The following is a 20,336-nucleotide window of genomic DNA, read 5'->3' as shown; positions in this document are numbered from 1 at the left end:
TCAGTGGCCATCTTGCCTCAGACGTCCCTCCAAAATTTCTATTTTCGTGCTTCCACACTCGAGGGGGAGCCATTGTAGTGACGTCATTTGGCGCCAAATATACAGTCGCCATTACTGCGTTTTCATCCACGCATGTGCAGGGAATAGTTCCGGAAGGAACACGGGAAGTCTCATGCGCATGCGTGGAATTCATCATCTAAACGTTCCCGCTCTTTTCATTCTCTTTTCTCGCCGGCCGGCGAAGAGGTAACACAGGTCCAACAGAGCTCTCTCACATGAGCGTGGTCATATCAAGCTGTCTCTCCAACATTCCAACTCTGGGGACAGCTCACAACAACATTCCGGCGTCTCAGCAACCATGCCTATTTTCCTCCATGAATAAATATTGTTATGTTTCTGGTTTAGAGACTGCGTTATCCGTTCTTAAATTTTTCCTTAAAGTTTGATGTGAGGAATTAGTTATTTAACCTAAAGGTTGAATAAAGAAAGATATTTCTTACAATACAATATGATGGACTCCCCCATTGAAGATGACGAATGAGCGTTCAGCTTTTTGCCAAACAACCTGCACAATTGATCTGTTTATAATGATCAAATGTTCATGCTGGACATTAGCTCACTCTGTCCATCAAATCAATATGGTCTGAACAAGTGCACAGTGTACCATGCATCAGGTGTCAGAGTGATTGCAGAGCAATGTAGATGAAGTGTTTTGCTCAAGAACACAACACAACACAACAACCAGTCTAAGAATTGAAATCATGATCTAGCAATTGTGAGTGCAACACCCTAACCACTAAGCCATGCACTACTAAGCCACAAGATATATATATATCTCGTGAAATTAACGTGCAAGTAGCTGAGCACTCCACACACACGTGTACCCTTAACGTAGTTCTCAGGGATATTCAGCATGACACAGTGTGACAAGACTGACCCTTTGAATTACAGGCACAACAGAAACAGGAAGTAAGAGTGAAAGTTGTGATGGAAGAGTACAGCAGGGTTCGCTACCATCCCCTGCCGGAGCCTTGTGGAGCTTTTAGGTGTTTTCGCTCAATAAACACTCACAACGCGCGGTCTGGGAATCGAAACCGCAATCCTATGACCGTGAGTCCGCTGCCCTAACTACTGGGCCATTGCGCCTCCACACACACACACACACACACACACACACACACACACATATATATATATGTGTATATATATATATATATATATATATATATATATATATATATATATACATACATGCACAGACACATACACAAACACATATTTACAAATTTATATGTATATAGAAAATGAATATATATATGGGAGTATATGTGCATTTGAGAGCATATACATACAAACACACATGTATGTGTATATACATACATGTGTATATACATACATGTGTATATACATGAATGTGTATAAGTATTAACTAGGTATCTTGAAACAAGATGAGAGCTTGAGCTACACGTTGTTTGTCAACTTACAACTTCATTAGCATTTGTCTAGCAACTTCAAAAAGCACTCAATGTCTCTCCGTTTCTTGCTCTTTGATACAAGACAACACCATTAGAACAATTTCAAAAAAAACAAGTATCAACTTTATCAGGTTTCTCATAAAACAAATATGTCTGCCTGACACTCATACCCACTGCGACCTTCTCATATTCATGCTTTATTCTCTTTTCCTTTTTACTTGTTTCAGTCATTTGACTGAGGCCATGCTGGACCACCATCTTGAAGGATTTTAGTCAAACAAATCAGTCTGAGGACTTATTTCTTAAGCCTGGTACTCAACCTATCAGCCTTCTTTTTGGTGAACTGCTAAGTTATGAGGACGTAAATACATGAACACCAGTTGTCAAGTGGTGATGGGGGTAGAAACATAGACACAAAGACACACACACACATATATATACGATGGGCTTCTTTCAGTTTCCACTCACAAGACTTCGGTCAGCCTGAGGCTATAGTAGAAGACACTTGCCAAGATGCCACGTAAGTGAGACTGAACCCAGAACCATGTGGTTGGGAAGCAAGCTTCTTACCATACAGCCACGCCTGCACCATGCTTTCTTAATGCATATTTAACAAGGTACACATATACCACCACCTCATATCCTCACTAACTATTATACTTCTGGAATAGCACACTTTTACATACATGACAGCTGCAACTCAATTTCAAGCAATGCCATTGTTCAATTGTTCTCTCAAGCGTAATCTACACAGATGTGGGTCTTCAGTCCTGCTAGGGACTTACACTACTTTGCACAGACATGGCATGATGGACACCTCCTGCAGTAGGTGTTACAATACTTTTGGGGTGGAACTTCATATAATGTTTAAGTCTGCCTCTTGATGTACATTCTTTTCCATAATATTTACAGGTAGAGATGTATAATGCATAGTTAACAACCTTCCTGTGTAGGTTCACTGAGGACTTCTAAGGCCTGCTTTACTTAAACAGATATGCCCACACTTGTTACATGCTACACTGGACTGTGCACCAACATACTTGGGCAAATTCCCATCAAGATGCCTATGAACATCTCCCTTGATCTGTTCATATTCAACACAATTTTATTTGAATTTCCTCCTCTCATCACACACTGCTTTTCTCTACAATGAATGATCTAGAGCAAGATTTTTTCATTCATTTTCCAAGATTTTTTAACATTCTCCAGTGTATTCTTCATGCATTCCTTATATTATAATTTCAGTTTGTGCATTGGTTTTTTTAGTCTGAGCTAACTCACCATACAGAAATAGCTTAGGGATCCAATCATTTTCCATCTTGACCACATGACCACTCCATCATAATCAGTGTTGAAGTATAGAGACTATATACTGGTAGACTAACTGCATTTGGAAACTTCAGAATCACATACATACATCTGCCATCAAATATCCAGTATATGACAGAGACACTGTTGGTGAAATTGCTCCAGCCTTTCCATATGTCTCTGGTAAGTAATTAAGGTCTTATATGCATATAGCAACAAAGACAAAACAAGTACTGTAAACTTCAACGTTGTTTCAAGTGAAATTCCATACTGAGACTATAGATGTTTGGCTAATTTTCCAAATGCATCACTGGCTTTCTTGATTTGGTGGGAGATTTCATCATCAGGAATATTTATGGCAACAGTACCACCTAAATACACAAATGTATCCACAACCTGCAATTTCTCACCATACACACATACATGGTCTGGTCAATAAGTATCCAGTCTGTTGCCATAGTAACGAAGCTAAAGCAAGGAATGTGTGTAGTGTGTGATCATCACATTGACCATGAAAGAGAAAGTTGAGCAGAGAATCTGCATCAAATTTTAACAAAACCTTGGCGATACTTGCTCAGAGGCCTACACAAAGCTTTTAAAAAGTTTTCATCATTCTCAACACAATCAAGGAGAATTTTGCAACTGAAACTTGAGTGTCTTTTTGTCAGCTGGAAACAGTTTTGGTACAAACTTGGTAGACATGCATCTCATATCCAAATCTTCAGTGATAAGGGATAGAACTGAACTGTAACTCATCTATACATCCTCTGATAAATCTGATTACTCACAGATGGTGATTCAACAATTTACCCTCACAGCTGCATGCACATCTGCAATGCTTTTTCAGTTCGGCTGGTTGTGGGTCTCCCAGAGTGTTTGCCACTATCGACATTTTTTCACCATCTTGGAAATATCTGAACCACTCGTACACTTGTTTTTAGCTTACACACTCTTCTCCATACACTTTCTGCAACCTTGTGTCAAGTGGCTTTACTCTGCATGCTTTAGCTTCATTATTATGGCAACAGTCCGGATACTTATTGATCAGACCTTGTATATGTGGCTCAGAAAAGGCTTTACCCGGTGCAGGTTGGTATATTATGATTGTCTTTTCCAGTCTGATTGTTAGACCCAATGCACTGCATGTTGTTGATAAGGTGTTCATAAGATGGGAGCAAGCAACAAGATAATTAGTAGCACACAGAAATTTGTGTTTTAGTGATGAGAACAGCTTTGTTTTGACAGCTTTATGACCTTTGTTAATCTTAGCAGACTGGTCAGGTTGATATTAATAGTCACCCAGACTGTTATACTCTTGTGATAAGTTATCATTTAGTAATTATATCAATTGAAATGCTTGTTATTATTTATAAAATACTTTATTTCAAGTGTTTTATTGTTTTATATATTTATTTCAAGTCTTTTATTGTTTTATATATTTATTATATCTTGTAATTTAATTATATTATTTTTGTTTGTATATTTAATCCTAACAGAATCATACAAATAGCAAATACATATTTCTTATAAGAGAATATATATTGTATTATGATTTATGTTGTAATATGATATATCTTATAGTTTGATATGCCTAAAGTTTCATTTATCTATATTATGATATTCCTTATAGTATAATACATATTATCAAATACCTTATGTGCATCACATAATGTTTCTTATTGTATATTATATCTTAAAGTCTGATAAACCATAACCTCATATTATGATAAATCTTATGTATTATATTATAAAATTAAATTTTTAATTTAGCTTATAGTATGATATATTTATATTGTATATATGCATAATTTTGGTGTTTATTTTTATCTTTTCTTCCAATTTTGAAAAAAAACATTGAATTCAATTAAATTATTTACATACACACACACCTATATATATATATATATATATATATATATATATATATATATATATATATATATATATATATATATATATATATATATATGTATATATATACTATTTCAAGGATATAAATACCTCTTACTAGGATGTTAGCATCCAAGTTCTCCGGTTTTATCCAGTGTATCAGTGAAATACTAAAAGATGTTAGCTTCACATTGATGGTATATTACCATATGGGTATATTACCATTTATGTATAAAAAAAAGAAGAAAATGGAAAAATTGACATACAGACATCAATTTATTGAAACAAATCCAATAAACAAATGTCTCTAAGTCAATTTCTCCATTTTCTTCTTTTTCTTAAATATATATATATATATATATATATATATATATAAATAAATATATATACATACAAACATTACATATATATTACACACACATACACATGGGTATACAGATGTGTGTATATGCATGTAAGTGTATGTATGTTTGTATGTATGTATGTATGTATGTATGTATGTATGTATGTATGTATTTATAGATAGCCATAATGATATACATCAAACTAAGAAAGAGAAGGTATATCATTGTAGAAGGCACTATAAAACAACATAGTCAGTGTTTAAGGATGATTATTTTCTTTTTTTTCCTGTTTTTTTTTTTTTTTTTTTTGAGTGGTGAGTTAGAGATGGGGCTCTGTTAGAACAAGAAATGTGTAACTTTGTTTTAATTGTGAAGGTTTTACTAAAATGATTATTGTCTTCTGTTTTATGGTCAATTAAGGGACCAAGGGTTGGGATGTTGGCATTTGTAATGTACAAAGGTTTCTGGGTTTTTTGGGGTTTTTTTAATTCCATAATGAATGTTTCTGCAGCTGATGTGATTTGAAGGAAGGAAAGAAGAGGAAGGGGAATGTGGAAGAATTTAGAAAAAGAAAAGTAAAAAGAAAAAGGATAGGAAAGAATTTGGAAGAAGAAAAGAATAAGATTTAGGAGAAATAAAATAAAATAAAATACAAGAAATAGAATACAAGGAAAATAAGATACAGGAAAGTGCAGGGAAGAAGAAAAACCTGGATAGCTCAAAAGCCTTGAGAAATGGTAGATTAAAACAGGTTTTTATGGCAGGGAGTTGGTCTTTTTTTTTTTTTTGTTTTAGAAATATCGCAAGTCACCTTTCATCGAAGACCCTGCTGCTGAGTTCTGTAAGATATTCCGATTTCCCTGCAATGAGATAACAGAAAAGATAATAGATGAGATGCTATTGTTTATACAAGGTCTGATCAAAAAGTATTGGGTTTACTTCTATGGAAACAGAGCTAAAGAATGCAGAAAGAAACTGCTTGGCACAGACTGACCTTAAACTCTCTTGCGCATGTACATTAAGCTATAAAACATTTTCAGTTACTTCCTTTGCTGTAGCAGTGTTTCAAAACAAAGTGTATAGAGTGTGGTCAGCTCAAAAAGAAGATTGGGTTTCAGCTGTGCAAGATCTCCTTGATTATGCAGAGGAAGACAAAAACTTTCTGAAAACAGTCATAACAGGTAATAAATCATGGGTTTATGGCTATGACTCCAAAACCAAGGCTCAGTCTTTGCAGTGGAAGATCCCCAACAAGATTTTAAGACACTGAAGAAATCCAAGAGAATGCAACGAGGCAGCTGCTCACTATCCCCAAAAACGGATTTCCAGAAAAGCTTCCATCAATGGAAATGATACTTGGTAAAGTGTGCAGCTTCAGAGGGGGACTACTTCAAAGGAGATTAAATACTGCTGAATTGATATCTGTTATAGTTTTCTTTTTATAGCACCAGTCTTGATACTTCTTGATCAGACTTTGTATATTTCTTTGTGTAAACTAACGTGTTTCTCTTATAATTTTTGTAACTTCTCTACTTCAGAATTGTAGTAGTTTAGAAAAGTCACTTTAATTCTGAGTGAGATGACATGTTAAAATGGAAACAATAATAACAATTGAGTCAGAATATTCATTTAAAATAGACACATGCATTTATATATAATATACACACCATTTGATACATACATGCATACATGCATACATACATACATACATACATACATGTGTGTGTGTGTGTGTGTGTATAAAGAAACAATTAAGATTCAGTTGAATTAGGTACTTAAGTTGAAGTACCAAGTCAGTCCAGTATTATCCGCACAGCTTGAAGTAAGGTGAGATTATATATATATATATTACATATACACACACCATTTTCATCATTATCATTACTTTATCAACCCCTCTTCCATGTTGGCAATGATCTTTGATATACCACTACAACGTATAAGAATTGACCAATAAACTAATGACATACTCTGACAAATACAACAGAATAGAGTATCAGTGATTAGGCCTTAAATGTATAATGAATGACTTTGATATTACATAAATGATATATCCCACATCATGACAACGTAGCTTCATCTGCATGATGCCCGTATGGCATCCCTCACCAACTGACCCTGCTGGCTGTGTCTGTCCACTATTTACCAGTAGTGGAACAGCCCACTTCTCACTTGGGGATATCTGCCACAACACCCCCCCCCCCCCCTATTGCTTTTTTTTCAAGTCATACTTGTTTGCAAATTATTTTATCCAAGATCGCAAACTGAAACAATTATATCAAAATAAAGAGCCCCCAAATCCATTTGAGCACATATATTGTTATATTCACTGTTTTGATTCTATTTTGTAATAGAATTGTATATACAGGGTGGGCCAAAAGTCATGCACAAAATAAGTTCAATACAGTCTGAAATTATCAAAGACATGCTTCAGTTTTTCTAAAATTAAATAAAATGAGTAAAATAAAGTTAAAAATACATGTACTTGTATATGATGAACAAAATAAATAATGATAATAATGTCATATAAATAAAATGTTGAATGTTTTGGCGTGTAAATATTGAAATCTTTATAATACATTTGTGGCCCAGTCACTGATACTGTTAAACTGCAATTGCTGGCAGTCAGTTTTTGACCAACATCCAGCAACCATCAGCAAGTTCCACAAGTTCTATAAAAGACTACATGACATAGCTGGTGGCATTGGACACTGCACATACCATCGACCCCAATCTCAAAGGTTCCTATGCAGGACCACAGGACATAGCTGATGGCATTGGACATTACTAAAAAAAAAAGGGTAAGGACACCCTTTGGTCATGAATGACCATGGGATTGCACCTAGATAGTTCCTCTCTAAGGCACAAGTCAAGGCATAGTTTTTATGGACGACCAGCAGTCACCCATGCACACCAACCTCCATTCTCCACACCATCGATGTTATGCAAGGAAAAGGCAAAGGCTGATACAGCTTGGCACCAGTTACATCACAACTCATCTCTACAGCTGAGTGAACAGGAGCAACATGAAATAAAGTGTCTTGCTCAAGAACACAACACACAGCCTGGTCCAAGAATTGAACTCACTACTTTATGACTGTGAGCTCAACACACTAACCATTGAGCCATATGTATCAAAATGACATGCAAAGCTTATTAAGCATGTCAAAAGAAATTCTGGTCAATAAGAACAGAGCAACAACTGACTTTTAGTAGATACAAAGAAGTAGAGTACTAATAATCAAGTGAATGGTATATTGTCACAGATTATAGGAGCTGACCAAAAACTAACCTTCAATAGATCCAGTCAAATAGAGGATCAGTGACTAGGCCATTAATGTACTCTACTGCTGTAATCTATAAGAACTGACCACCAACTGACTGTCAATGAAAGACTTAGATACATAATGACACATAAGACAAAACAAAGGTATGCGCGTGTGTGTGTGTGCGTGTGTGTGTGTGCGTATGTGTGTGTGTATGTTGATGTTATTTAACAAACATACTATCAAAGATATTCTAGCCATGACCATCCTGTCTTTTCTAACATAAGTTGACATTATCCAGTATATCTGAAGATAGCTGGATGTAAGTTGAGAAAAATTTGGCTGTTATTTCTAACAAGTAGAGCAATCAGGTAGAGGCTTTCTATATTTATTAACTTATTCACAATGTGATTGTCATTTAGCCTCAGGTAAACGCTAACTTATGATCAAATGCACTCTATGACCATTTAACCTTGTTTTCCAACAGTATCTACACAATGTCATTTACTCAGAAAGCCCTTTCTTAATATAAGAAGAAAGGGTGAGATATAAGAGAGAGCTGGTTGCTATTTCTTACTAAGTCAAGTAACTATAGACAGATTCTCATTCACCCTTGTGGTATCTGTGTGTGTGTGTTTTACATGGTTATTAGGACTCTACTATGATACAATTGTTTCAGTTTTATAAAAACTTAAGAAAAGTGCATTGAAGACAAAGTATTGTTTAAATTCATGAGCAGTAAGCTGGTACAGAAGCAAGGTTAAAGCAGCACAAGTTCGAACACAGATATGTATACACGAATAAGTATAAAGTATTAAAGTAGATTAAAACTCATTATAAGGCTGAAACAATGCAAAATGAATGAAATGCAGAAGTCTAAACAACAAGAATTTTGGTGTTAGAACTTCCATCATGTTGTTGTTGTTGTTGGCACTCCATCACTTACGACGTCGAGGGTTCCAGTTGATCCGATCAACGGAACAGCCTGCTCGTGAAATTAACGTGCAAGTGGCTGAGCACTCCAAAGACATGTGTACCCTTAACGTAGTTCTCGGGAATATTCAGCGTGACACAGTGTGACAAGGCTGACCCTTTGAATTACAGGCACAACAGAAACAGGAAGTAAGAGTGAGAGAAAGTTGTGGTGGAAGAGTACAGCAGGGTTCGCCACCATCCCCTGCCGGAGCCTCGGGGAGCTTTAGGCATTTTCGCTCAATAAACACTCACAACGCCCGGTCTGGGAATCGAAACCGCGATCCTATGACCGAGAGTCTGCTGCCCTAACCACTGGGCCATTGCGCCTCCACACTTCCATCATGACCCGTAGAAAAATGGGAAATGTTATAGAGTTTGTTATCTCTGCTCAGATATGTGGGAGAAGGTAGTGGCATGCACAAACTGGTGTTGTTATAGTAATGTAACATTGGCAATCTTAAAATCAAGGAGGATATCTTAATAAGTTTAAACTTTCATTAAACAACAGATATGAATTACTTAAGACAGACATATTACTATAACAACACAAGTTTGCACTTGTCACAACCCTCTCACACACGTCTTAGCAAAGATAACAGTTCTGTACCATCCGCCATTTTTCGATGTGTCTTGATGTAGTGGTTCTCTGCCTGAAATATTGAACAAATACAAGGTAACACATTAACTGTTGTTTTGTTTTCACTTTCGTATTTCCATCATTTTGCATTATTTTGGTCTTTTGATAAGTTTTAATCAAATTTAACATTACACAGTATTGCACCCAAAGTAGTGTACATAGACAAACAGATATTAAATAAGAACTATTGTGGTAAGCCATGAATCAGATATGAAAAAAGCAGAAAAACACTGAACATAAAAATTCTCAAAGTTTAATGTTTGTTGTTGCTTTTAGTCTGGTTCCTAGTACATAAAACAGAGGTGGGGTTGGGAAAATATTTATATAGCTCTCCTTCAACAAAACAGAGGATTACTGGAAGCATTTATACAATTCTGCTTCAGTGCTACAAAGCAGAGGATTGTGGGAAATATTTGTATATAGTTCTGCATCAGTGCAATAAAAAAGAGGATTCTGGGAAACATTTGTACAGTTCTACTTTAATATTCAAATACTAAAAGAATTGTGAGAACTATTTGTATAATTCTAGCTTTGGAACAATAAAACCAAGCAGACTGTGGGAAATCATTTGTATTTATTTACATTATTTACATTTGACGGATATTTGTCCTCATCTTGTTTGTTGTTAACACATTTCACCTGATAAATACCCTCCAGCCTTCAACAGGTGTCTTGGGGAGGCGTAGTGGTTATGAGCACGGGCTACTAACCCCAAGACTCTGAGTTCAATTCCAGGCAGTGACCTGAATAATAATAATAATAACATCGAAAAATACCTTAGGAATGAGAATTCAGGTTCGAAATTTCCCCAAGACACCTGATGAAGGCTGGAGGGTAAATCAGCTGAAACGTTGTGTTAACAATAAACAAGATGAGGACAAATATCTGTCAAATGTAAATAATGTGAATAATGTACATAATTCCTCATCTCTTAAATCTAGAACTGTATTATCATTTGTATTGTTCTACTCCAATAAAATAAAATGAAGAGGATTGTGTGAAACAATTTGTATATTTATGACTAAAGTGTATGTAAAAGTGGATTGTGGGAAAACAAATTTGCATAGTTCTGTAACTGTAATAAAAGAGTTGGAAATTGCTATGAGAAGCAACTATGAATTTCAATTCTGAATATAAAGCAATTTAGAAGCATGGTGAGAAATAGTGAAAATACATAAAAAATCACAACAAGGCTGATAATGAAAGCATTGAACGAGGGCTGTGGGAATTAAATGCATTGCTCAGGCAATATAAGAGATGAAAAGAGTATTGTGAGAAAAAGAGACATGATTGTAAAAACTTGTCCAAAGTTGAATGCATAAAAGAGTTAATGGGAAATTTGTTTTAACAAGGAAGTAGATAGACTGTGACGTCTAGGAAATGTATTTTGTTTTATTTGTTTTGTTAGTTTTTTCATAAGTCATTCTTTCATTCATTTTTCTCTCAAGCTTATTAAAACTGGCATGGATGATTAATTTTTGGTGGTGCAACAGGTTTTACACTTAAATGCACTTCTTAACACTAACTGCTCAACTGTGAAGCAACAGTGTGACTCATCTCACTGTTGTTTAGTCTCATATTAATCCTGATTAGGCATAAGTATAACCAGACACTCCAGATAGTACAACCAGACATTCCAGATGTGACCATGCCATCTTTTAAGAGATGTGTAGGACTATGTTATCTAGAGAGTCCTTCCTGTTTTTGACAGTAAGGTTTGATTTGAGAGTTTGGGCTATTTCTAGCAGGGCTAGTGACTGAGTAAGAAAAGAGGACATTGGATAATATAATATAGTTTTCTTGGGTCTTAAATCTGCTGATTCAGGAACTGGTCTGGAGCAAAAACCACAACAGATATGAAAAGTAGCTGAAGAGTAGCCCAGGTAGGCACTGGTCAGTGTAGAATGGGCATAAATGCACAGCAAATAATGAGTATAAGTGAATATGAAGAAATGAGAAGAACTGGTTGAAGATGAACCTTGTGAACATGGCAGAGCACAACCAATGTAATGATTGTTTCTGCTGGTGCTTAGTCCCAGATCAACCCAGATCAAAGGCATTCAAATCATGACCATCCTGTCACTATTTTAGACATAGTATATCAAGACAACATTATCCATGACAGCTTACATTTTTTCTTTTTAAGATAGAGTATGAATTCAGGGAAATTTACCTAGATCAATCCTGGTCCAACAGACCCACAATGAAAACCATTCCAACCGTGACCATGATGTTAATCATCCAGATACTATGTATCTAGGTCAACATCCTCCAATGAGCCCTTATTTTTTAAATGAGGAGGTTTAAGAGTAGGGCTGAGGAAGATCTAGCTGCAATTTCTGATAGCAGTTAAATCTTTTCTGAAGGAAATTTGGTTGTGACTTCTACTAGGGCTGAGAAGGAATGAGATTTGATTATTTCTAATAGGATACGGTCACATATTGACACATATTTAACTATTTCTGATTGTATAGAGTAAAATTTGTGGAAGATTTGGTTACTATTTCTGATTATGTAGGATATAAGGGAGATCTGACTGCTTTTTCTGAGATGTTGCTTGAAAGGGATTTGGCTGCTATTTTCTTTGACAGACCAAATAACTATATAGTGATTCTCTTGTTGGTACAAGAAGGACTATAATTGACAGGAGAAGAGATAGATCTTCCCATACATTGTACAGACACATGACTACTGTTTCATGTGTTCTATTAACAATCACAATCTAGTGTGTATATACAAGAGAAAATTATCCATCTAGTTAGATTTTGGGATATCACATTACTTTCCTCCTAGGTCTGGTACCTAATCCTGCTAGCTAAATGATCCAAGGTATGCAGAGTATGGAATATCAAAGATGGTTGTCAAAACTTGCCAGTGGGGAATTTAAATTCAAAAAGCATGATGTGGCAGTCTAGTTGCTTATCTACTAAGTTAATGTGTTTAAGAACTTCATCTGCAACCACACTGTTTCAAGTTCCTTAGGTAAACATTTTCTACTACAGTTATGGGTTGATCAATGTCTTGTTAAATTAAATTTGGTTGGCAGTGACTGAGTAGTCAATTGACCAAAGACATTCCAGCCATGACAGTTTCATCTTTTTGTTTAGACAAAACATACCCTGGACTACATCACCTCCTATGTCCTATGTCCCTTTTTAATTTAATTACTCATTTTATATTTTTTCTTTTTACTTCTGTAAGGGTGGCACACAAATTTATGAAGTGCTCTATGTCTTTAGAAGAACCAATACAACATCCTCTACATGGTTTTTCAATCTGCTAGTAATAGCAGTGAAATCTCCCTCAAATTACACTTGGGCTTCCTTTTACAAAGCTTAGGTGTGGCCCACTATAGAATACTGGTTCCACATCTGAGATGTTGCTGCTGCTGCCTATAGGGAAGCTATTCTAGACTGTAACCAGACAAAAAATCATCTGACTGGGTGTCATGGCACTGCTCACAAATACTTCTAACCGACAGACATGTTGTCTCCACTCTTTTCCTTCTCTGCCACTACTATAATGGCAGCTGCTCCTAAATGCTAGCTAGCCTTAGGCCATCGCCACTCCAGCTCTCCCTACTTATATACATCTTCTCTCAACATTCACATTAACTCCCACTCCAACCACTAAAAAAATCCAATAAACCCAGTCCTTCCTCCTCCCCTGGAATTTTCTCCCAGTCCACGTTTTCCCTGCACTCATCAACTTTACTGAAACAATTCATCAGCTTTAACCATGTTAACCTTACTGGCTTCAGAAGACCTGTAAATAGCACAGCCCCCTCCTTCTAGACTATCATCATCAAATGTATATATATAAATATATATATAAAACAGGGTCCAATACTTGCAACAGAATAGACTTTGCTAAATGACACCAAAGGCTAGAAAGTGGATTTTAAACCTCCACTCTTTATAAATGACCCCACCAGATGTCATACAAAACACTGTATCCATCCCTTCTTTTTATAACATTATCTCCTTGGAATTTCCAGTGTAACAAGAGTGCAGCAGTGCTTTTCTTTCTCAACCATAAGCCTTCATTATTATTAAGAAGGCCTGGAAGAAAAGGTTGTATCCATGGTCATCACAGGCCCTCCACAACCAGTGAAGCTGATGCCATCATTAACATTCCAATTAAAATGTTGCAAATTAATATCAGCAGTAAAGACATGAAGCAATTCTTGAGGGCTGATTTTCTGAGAAGGAAAGCCTGAGCATAGTAGTTACAGCAGAGCCTAAGAAGTTGGATCTAAGAGAAGAAGAGGGATGTGAGAGTGGAAGTGGCATGGAAGCAACAAGTTCCAAGAAGCAGAAACTGTTGTAGTGTCATAGAAGAGGCAAAGAGAGGACAGAGCACATCTTTGAACCAAAGGGTGAAATGTGTCTGTAACTGACATCACATCAATCAGTCAAGTGCCTTTTCTCTAGATATAGTTTGAGATTTCTCTATGTGTAGTAGCAGCACCAGCCTAGATATGATAGCAGTAATCCATTATGGGTTACACAATGAACTTTATAGAGGGTTACTAGTTAACAAGGGCCAATGTATTTTCTAGCCTTGAAGAGAAAGGCCAGTCTTTGAGATGCACTTTTTGCTACATTAATCCTTTGCCTGTCCCAAGCATTTTCATTAGTCAGTCCTAAATGACCATGCTTGTTTTCAAACTTTTAGTTAACCTTAGCTTTAATCTTTCTGAGTAATATAAAGCTTTCTTTCCATAATCTTGAGCTGAAAAAAAATTGGGAATGGCAATGGATACTATAGAAATATATCTTGTGTATCACATGTGATACAAAAGACAGGCAATGTGTTAAGGAGGTGCATTCACCAAGAGGTGATCCAAAGGGATATTGGAACCAAGTATTTTGAATGAGTGTAAGAACCCTAGTTGTATGCTATTTGTGTTTAAAGGAGTTGTATGAGTGAGTTGTGAGGATGCTTTCATGATGTATGCAGTGCTTGAGTGGTTCTTTAATGTTGATGTTGACAAGATTAACATGATCCAACAGGAGGCTGTTTCTAAGGTCTCCGTTCATGGAGCTAGTGCAGATTTGGCATGAGATGTCAAAGTTGCATAAAGATGAATGTTGGGTGTGAAAGGATAGAAAGAAATGAAGGATGGTATCATGTATATAAAGGTGGATATTGATAAAAGTGATGGCAAGTAGATTTCTTTCACTGGTGTGTTTGAAGAAGAAGAGAATTGGGGACAGAACTAAACTTTGTATGCCATAGATGATACAGTGTGGATCACAGAGTGCTCCATCAGCACAAGCTACAATAGTGTGATTTAACAGGAAACTATTGATCTAAGAGATGTGAGATGGATGGAACACATAGTGGGGCAGGTTTGAAAGATTTGCATGCCAAACAGTGAAATGCTTTCTGATGCAAAGGGTAACAACTCTACTTTCACCAAATTTCACTAGAGTGAGGACCCATTGCTGATTCATAGAGGACAGCAGGTTTCCAGAAGATCTAGTTTTACATAACCCGTACTGGTGGTCATTAAGGAAAGAGAAAGGTTCAAAATGACTATCTCCATTACTTTTGGGATATTGAAAGTGAGTGCAGTAGGGCATTAATTGCTCAAGTCAGAAGGATGTACCTTTTAGGAAGAGCACACACTGAGACATATTTCCAAAAATGGAGAGATATATCTCAATAGAGAGTGGAAGAAGATTTATCAACATAATGCTGTTTGGAACTGACTACAAAGCAGTGAAAGGAGCTTACGTTGTAGGAGTACTAGTCACAGAACAGGCAAATCTGAGAAATGAAGGAAAAGCAGATTCCACTATGTTGGTGGAGCTACAGTTTGGGAGGAAGGAGAAATTGAGGGCAGTGTGATTCATGAAAGAAGTCTTCATTGTCAAGGTGATGGTCCTGCAAGAGTTGCAGTGTAGGGTAAGAGCCAACCAGTTTGTAGAGTTGGGTGTATTTCACTACATAAAGTAAGATTTCTTTTGGTCGGGAGGGGGTCAGAATTGCTGCAACACAAATATGAATGTATTACTTGAGTTACTTGGAGTTGTGAAGCTTTTGTGGTGAGTGGTTTTGTAGAAGGAAATGCTAAAGAGAATGGATTCTGACACCCATCTAGCTGTTTCCAATATAAGAGTGAGGCATACATGGTGCCAGGGATAGGTAATATAGAATTGGTGGAGTTCCAGCCGGAGCTATCTTGAAATGCCATAAGATCCAAGAGTAGAGGCACTGCATGGTACATGGACATGTACTGGGAAGTCACAATAAGACAGTGGTCAGATGACTCAGTAGGAACAGTGACAGTTATAGTCTGGTAAAGGTTGGATGTGGAGGTAAGAAATAAATCAAAGAATGACTGGAATATCTGTATGTTGGTCAAAGAATGTATACTGGGGGTTAATCTAGTTGATGTAGAGAAATCAGAATTGCAAAAGGTTTGGTCTCTCTATCAGTGGTTTCAGTATGAGATACATGTCAGAGAGGACATGTGAACATTGATATCACAAAGGACAATGACTTCAGCAGGATGAAGTAAGGTAGCTGTCCTTAGAGTTGTCGGTCAAGAGTTGTTTGTGGCTGGGGGTGTTTGGAGTGTGGAACATGAAGCGGAAATATTTGGAGTAGAGAAAGGAGGTTTTGATGCTAATATCCAAATGAGAAGTGATGAGGCATGTGTGCATGTAGCATGTGGGAATACAGACACCACCTTTCTTTTTGAAGTTCAGAGATTTGTGGGATTTACATATTATTAAGAGGTGATGTATGGGACCTAGAATCCAAGTCCCTGGATATTAGAGTAGGGAGGATTGATCAGAATGTTTAATTTTAGGCCTTAGCATGTTATGGAACTGTAAAATGTGAAGGGACATCAAGAGATCACAGAAACTTCGTCAAGAATCTAGTCTAAATGTTTGAAACAGTGAATTCTGCTCAAGGTATGGGCCAGGAGGTAGTGCTAAACTAGGTAGCATAATGGGAAAAAATGGGAGGAGCTCTGTACTCTGTATAAGAGGACTACATTAGATAAAAAGTCAAACATGTATATATATATATATAATTATATACATATATACATAAACACACACACTGGTTACTAATTTATTACTTTACAATTATATAAAGTAGATATAGACATGTGCAGCTCAAACTAAATAATAATTATGTTGGTCTTATCTTGTTATTCTTATCCCTCCACCAAAAGGACATGATAACACTATGGGCACAGCCAAACTGCTTCTCCAGGCTCCTCATCATCACAAACATCATCATCAGCCTTTACTCAATGTTACTGCTCTCCTAGATGATCCACAAGACCACCTCTAATTCACTTCATTTTTGGCTAGGCTTCTAGAGCTAGATGGTTTTTCTAATACCAACCACTTTACAGAGTGTTGTGGGTGAATTTTATCATGGCACCAGCACTAATTAAGTTGCCTTGTACCTTGCAAAACTGCACTAAGAAGAAGAATAGACAAGAGAGTGATGACAGCAACTGAGCTAAACTGAGATGCTGAGAGAAGAATGACAGGGGGAACAGAGTTAATGGTGTAAGAAGGTGGTTGAAAAAGGAGTAACAGAAGAAACAATACTTGATGGAGTAATGGAAGAGAGATAGTGACGGTTACAGAAGACTGATACTTGTCTGTCATATGTAACCTGGGGGAGAAGGAGCGATGGCTAGTAGAAGGGTTTCTCAAGCACAGCTCATTTATTGTAAATAAAACAAAAATATCAACTCAGAACAATTTCACATTTATTTATGATAATTTTTATACAAATTTATAAATTAAACACATTCTCTAACCTTTTCAAATACACACACACCAACATTATTTCAAATTGCTACTAAGACATTTAGTTAAACTGATCACTTACTTATCAACAGCTGTTGCTGCCATTTTGGGTTTAATTAAGGTCTAGAACTGCTAACAGCAATCCCAAAGCTGCAATATGTTGATTCTCAAACCATAACTGCTATCTCTATGGTTATTGTTGTTGTTTAAGCTCATGTTAACCCTGATCCAGGGTCAACCATTCTGTCTTATTGTTTAGACATAGTGCACCTTGAATTACTGTATCTAATGTGTCCTTTTTCTTTTTTATTATTATTATATTATCTGAGGGAAATTTGGGTGCCATTTCTAACAAGAAGACTTATCCCTTTGGTTGGTTCTGCATTATTCTAGTAGCATGTGCCACAGGTCTAGATGGTAAGACAAACTGCAAATATGGCTGTGTTATTCTTTTGCAGTGTATAGATTCTGCAATCCAAATTTGCATTCTAGCTGTCAGGCAGAAGAATAAGTGCACCACCCGTGACCATTTTCAGAGCCTCTAAAACTGAGGGGCAAGTAAGGGAGGAAGAATTTATGATTCATGGATTACTATAATAGAAAGTCAAACATATATATATTAGATTAACCCAGATCAGGTCAGAATCCTTGTAAAAGAGACAGGCAAGGGGTCTGATGGCTATCGATTAAGTATAATGTTAAAAATATCAATAGTCACTAATTGATTGATACCTCTAATTATGAAAAGCCATCTAATTGGCATCACTGATCAATAACTCTAATCATGAAAAGGTCACCTAAATGATATCACTGATCACTAATACCACTGTTTATGTAAGGTCTGGATCCCATGAAACTCCTGGGTTCCATGAAAATATTCTGGGTTCTGAAAGATGAGGTGATTATTAATAAGTTTTAATAAAATTTTATTTTATTAAAAAATGTCATTTTCATAATAAATTAGCATCACCATCATCATCATTGTTTTAATGTTCACTTTTCCATGCTTGCATGGGTCAATCAAAATTGACTGAGGCATATTTTCTAAAGCCAGATGTCCTTTCTGCCAACGGCCCTCACCTGTTTCCAAGCAAGATAATATTTCCCCATGGTCTTAAAGAAGATTCCAAACAAAGCTTACCACTTGTATGGCAGTGATAATATTCATTAATATGTAATGTGTTTTTGTCTCCTTGTCTTGACATTGCATGATACAAGAACACACACACATTTATTTATATATATATGCCTACTATAGGCACAACACCTGAAATTTTGGAGAAAAGGACTAGTCGCTTACATAAACCCCAGGGCTCAACTAATACTTGTTTTATTGACCCCAGAAGAATGAAAGGCAAAGTTAACTTCAGCAACATTTGAACTCAGAGCATAAAGAGGTGGAAGAAATGCCACTAAGAATTTTGTTCAGCATGATAATGATATTGCCAATACGCCATTTTAATAATAATAATGATGAGGATGATGATAACAATAATAATAGTAATAATATGCCAAATGATATCATAAAGAGTGAAGGCACTTGCTTATTTTATAGTCAAAATAATTCATGATTTACAGGGTTCTGACAGAATCATCAGCACCTCAAACAAAATGCTTAGCATTTGAGTTCAAATTCTGTCAAGGTTGATTTGGACTTTCACTCCTTTTGGGTCAATAAAATAACAGTTAAGCACAATTTGAGGCCTGGTTCCCACAGTAGAAAGAATTTATTATTATTATTATTATTATTAAGACTGTGTGATGGCAGAATTGTTAGCACACTGGACAAGATGCTTCACAACATTTCTTCCAGTTTTACATTTTGATTTTGAATTCTGCCAAAGTCAACTTCGCCTTTCATCTTTTCGGGGTCAATAACATGGGTACCACTCAAGCACTGGGGACAATATAACCAACTAGCTCCCCTCCTCCCACCCAAAATTTCAGGCCTTGTGTTTATAGTAGAAAAAATATTACTATTATCATCACCAACAAGGTGATGAGCAGGCAGAATCATTAGCACCATGGACAAAATGTTTAGAGGCATTTCTTTCAGTTCATTACATTCTAAGTTCAAATTTTGCCAAGGTAAATTTTGCCAAGGTAAATTTTGCCTTTCATCTGTTTGGTGTCAATAAAATGACTACCAGTTGAGCACTAGGGTTTTGATGTAATTAATTTACTCCTTCCCCAGGCTTTGTGCCAAGAGTAGAAAGGATTTATTATTATTAAGGCAGTATGTTGGCAAGGAATAGTTAACACACTGGACAGAATGCTTCACAGCATTTCTTCCAGCTTTAAATTATCATTTTAAATTCTGCCAAGGTTAACTTTACCTTTCATTCTTTTAGTGTCAGTAAAATAAGAACCAGTTGAGCACTGAGGTTGATGTAATCAATTTACTCCTTCCCCAGGCCTTCAGCCTGCCAGTAGAAAGGATTATCATTATTGTGGTTGTTGTTGCAGACTCATTCATAAATGAAATTTTAAAATGAACTCTCACAAAGAAAGGATATACTAAATAATGTGGCCGTAATCCTTTAGCATTCAGATTTCTTTGTTAAATGTATTGCTTATTTATTCACATTTTAAAAAATTAATCCTGTAGCTTTGAAATTTCAAGGATGTGTGTGTTTATAGGCTAAATCTGGCCA

General features: G+C 36.2%; 1 protein-coding gene across 14 annotated transcripts in view; it reads right to left on the bottom strand.

Moving 5' to 3' along the window:
* The window catches only part of LOC106883406 (epidermal growth factor receptor kinase substrate 8), a 258,007-nt gene that overhangs the window by 60,851 nt on the left and 176,820 nt on the right, over positions 1 to 20,336 (bottom strand). For 9 of the 14 annotated variants that reach the window (XM_089359698.1, XM_089359700.1, XM_089359703.1 and 6 more), the window contains one exon: positions 5,375 to 5,877. In XM_089359698.1, coding sequence (XP_089215824.1) covers positions 5,809 to 5,877 — 69 coding nt within the window. In that variant the 3' untranslated portion in view covers positions 5,375 to 5,808. Of the gene's footprint in view, positions 1 to 5,374; positions 5,878 to 20,336 lie in introns of those variants that run through there. The other 5 variants (XM_089359693.1, XM_089359696.1, XM_089359694.1 and 2 more) reach the window with 1 other exon arrangement.

This window comes from Octopus bimaculoides, chromosome 11, assembly GCF_046866305.1.
Source record: "Octopus bimaculoides isolate indiv1 chromosome 11, ASM4686630v1, whole genome shotgun sequence".
Classification (NCBI taxonomy): Eukaryota; Metazoa; Mollusca; class Cephalopoda; order Octopoda; family Octopodidae; genus Octopus; species Octopus bimaculoides.
Note: the sequence above shows the minus strand (reverse complement) of the source record. Positions and strands in the feature narration are given on the sequence as shown.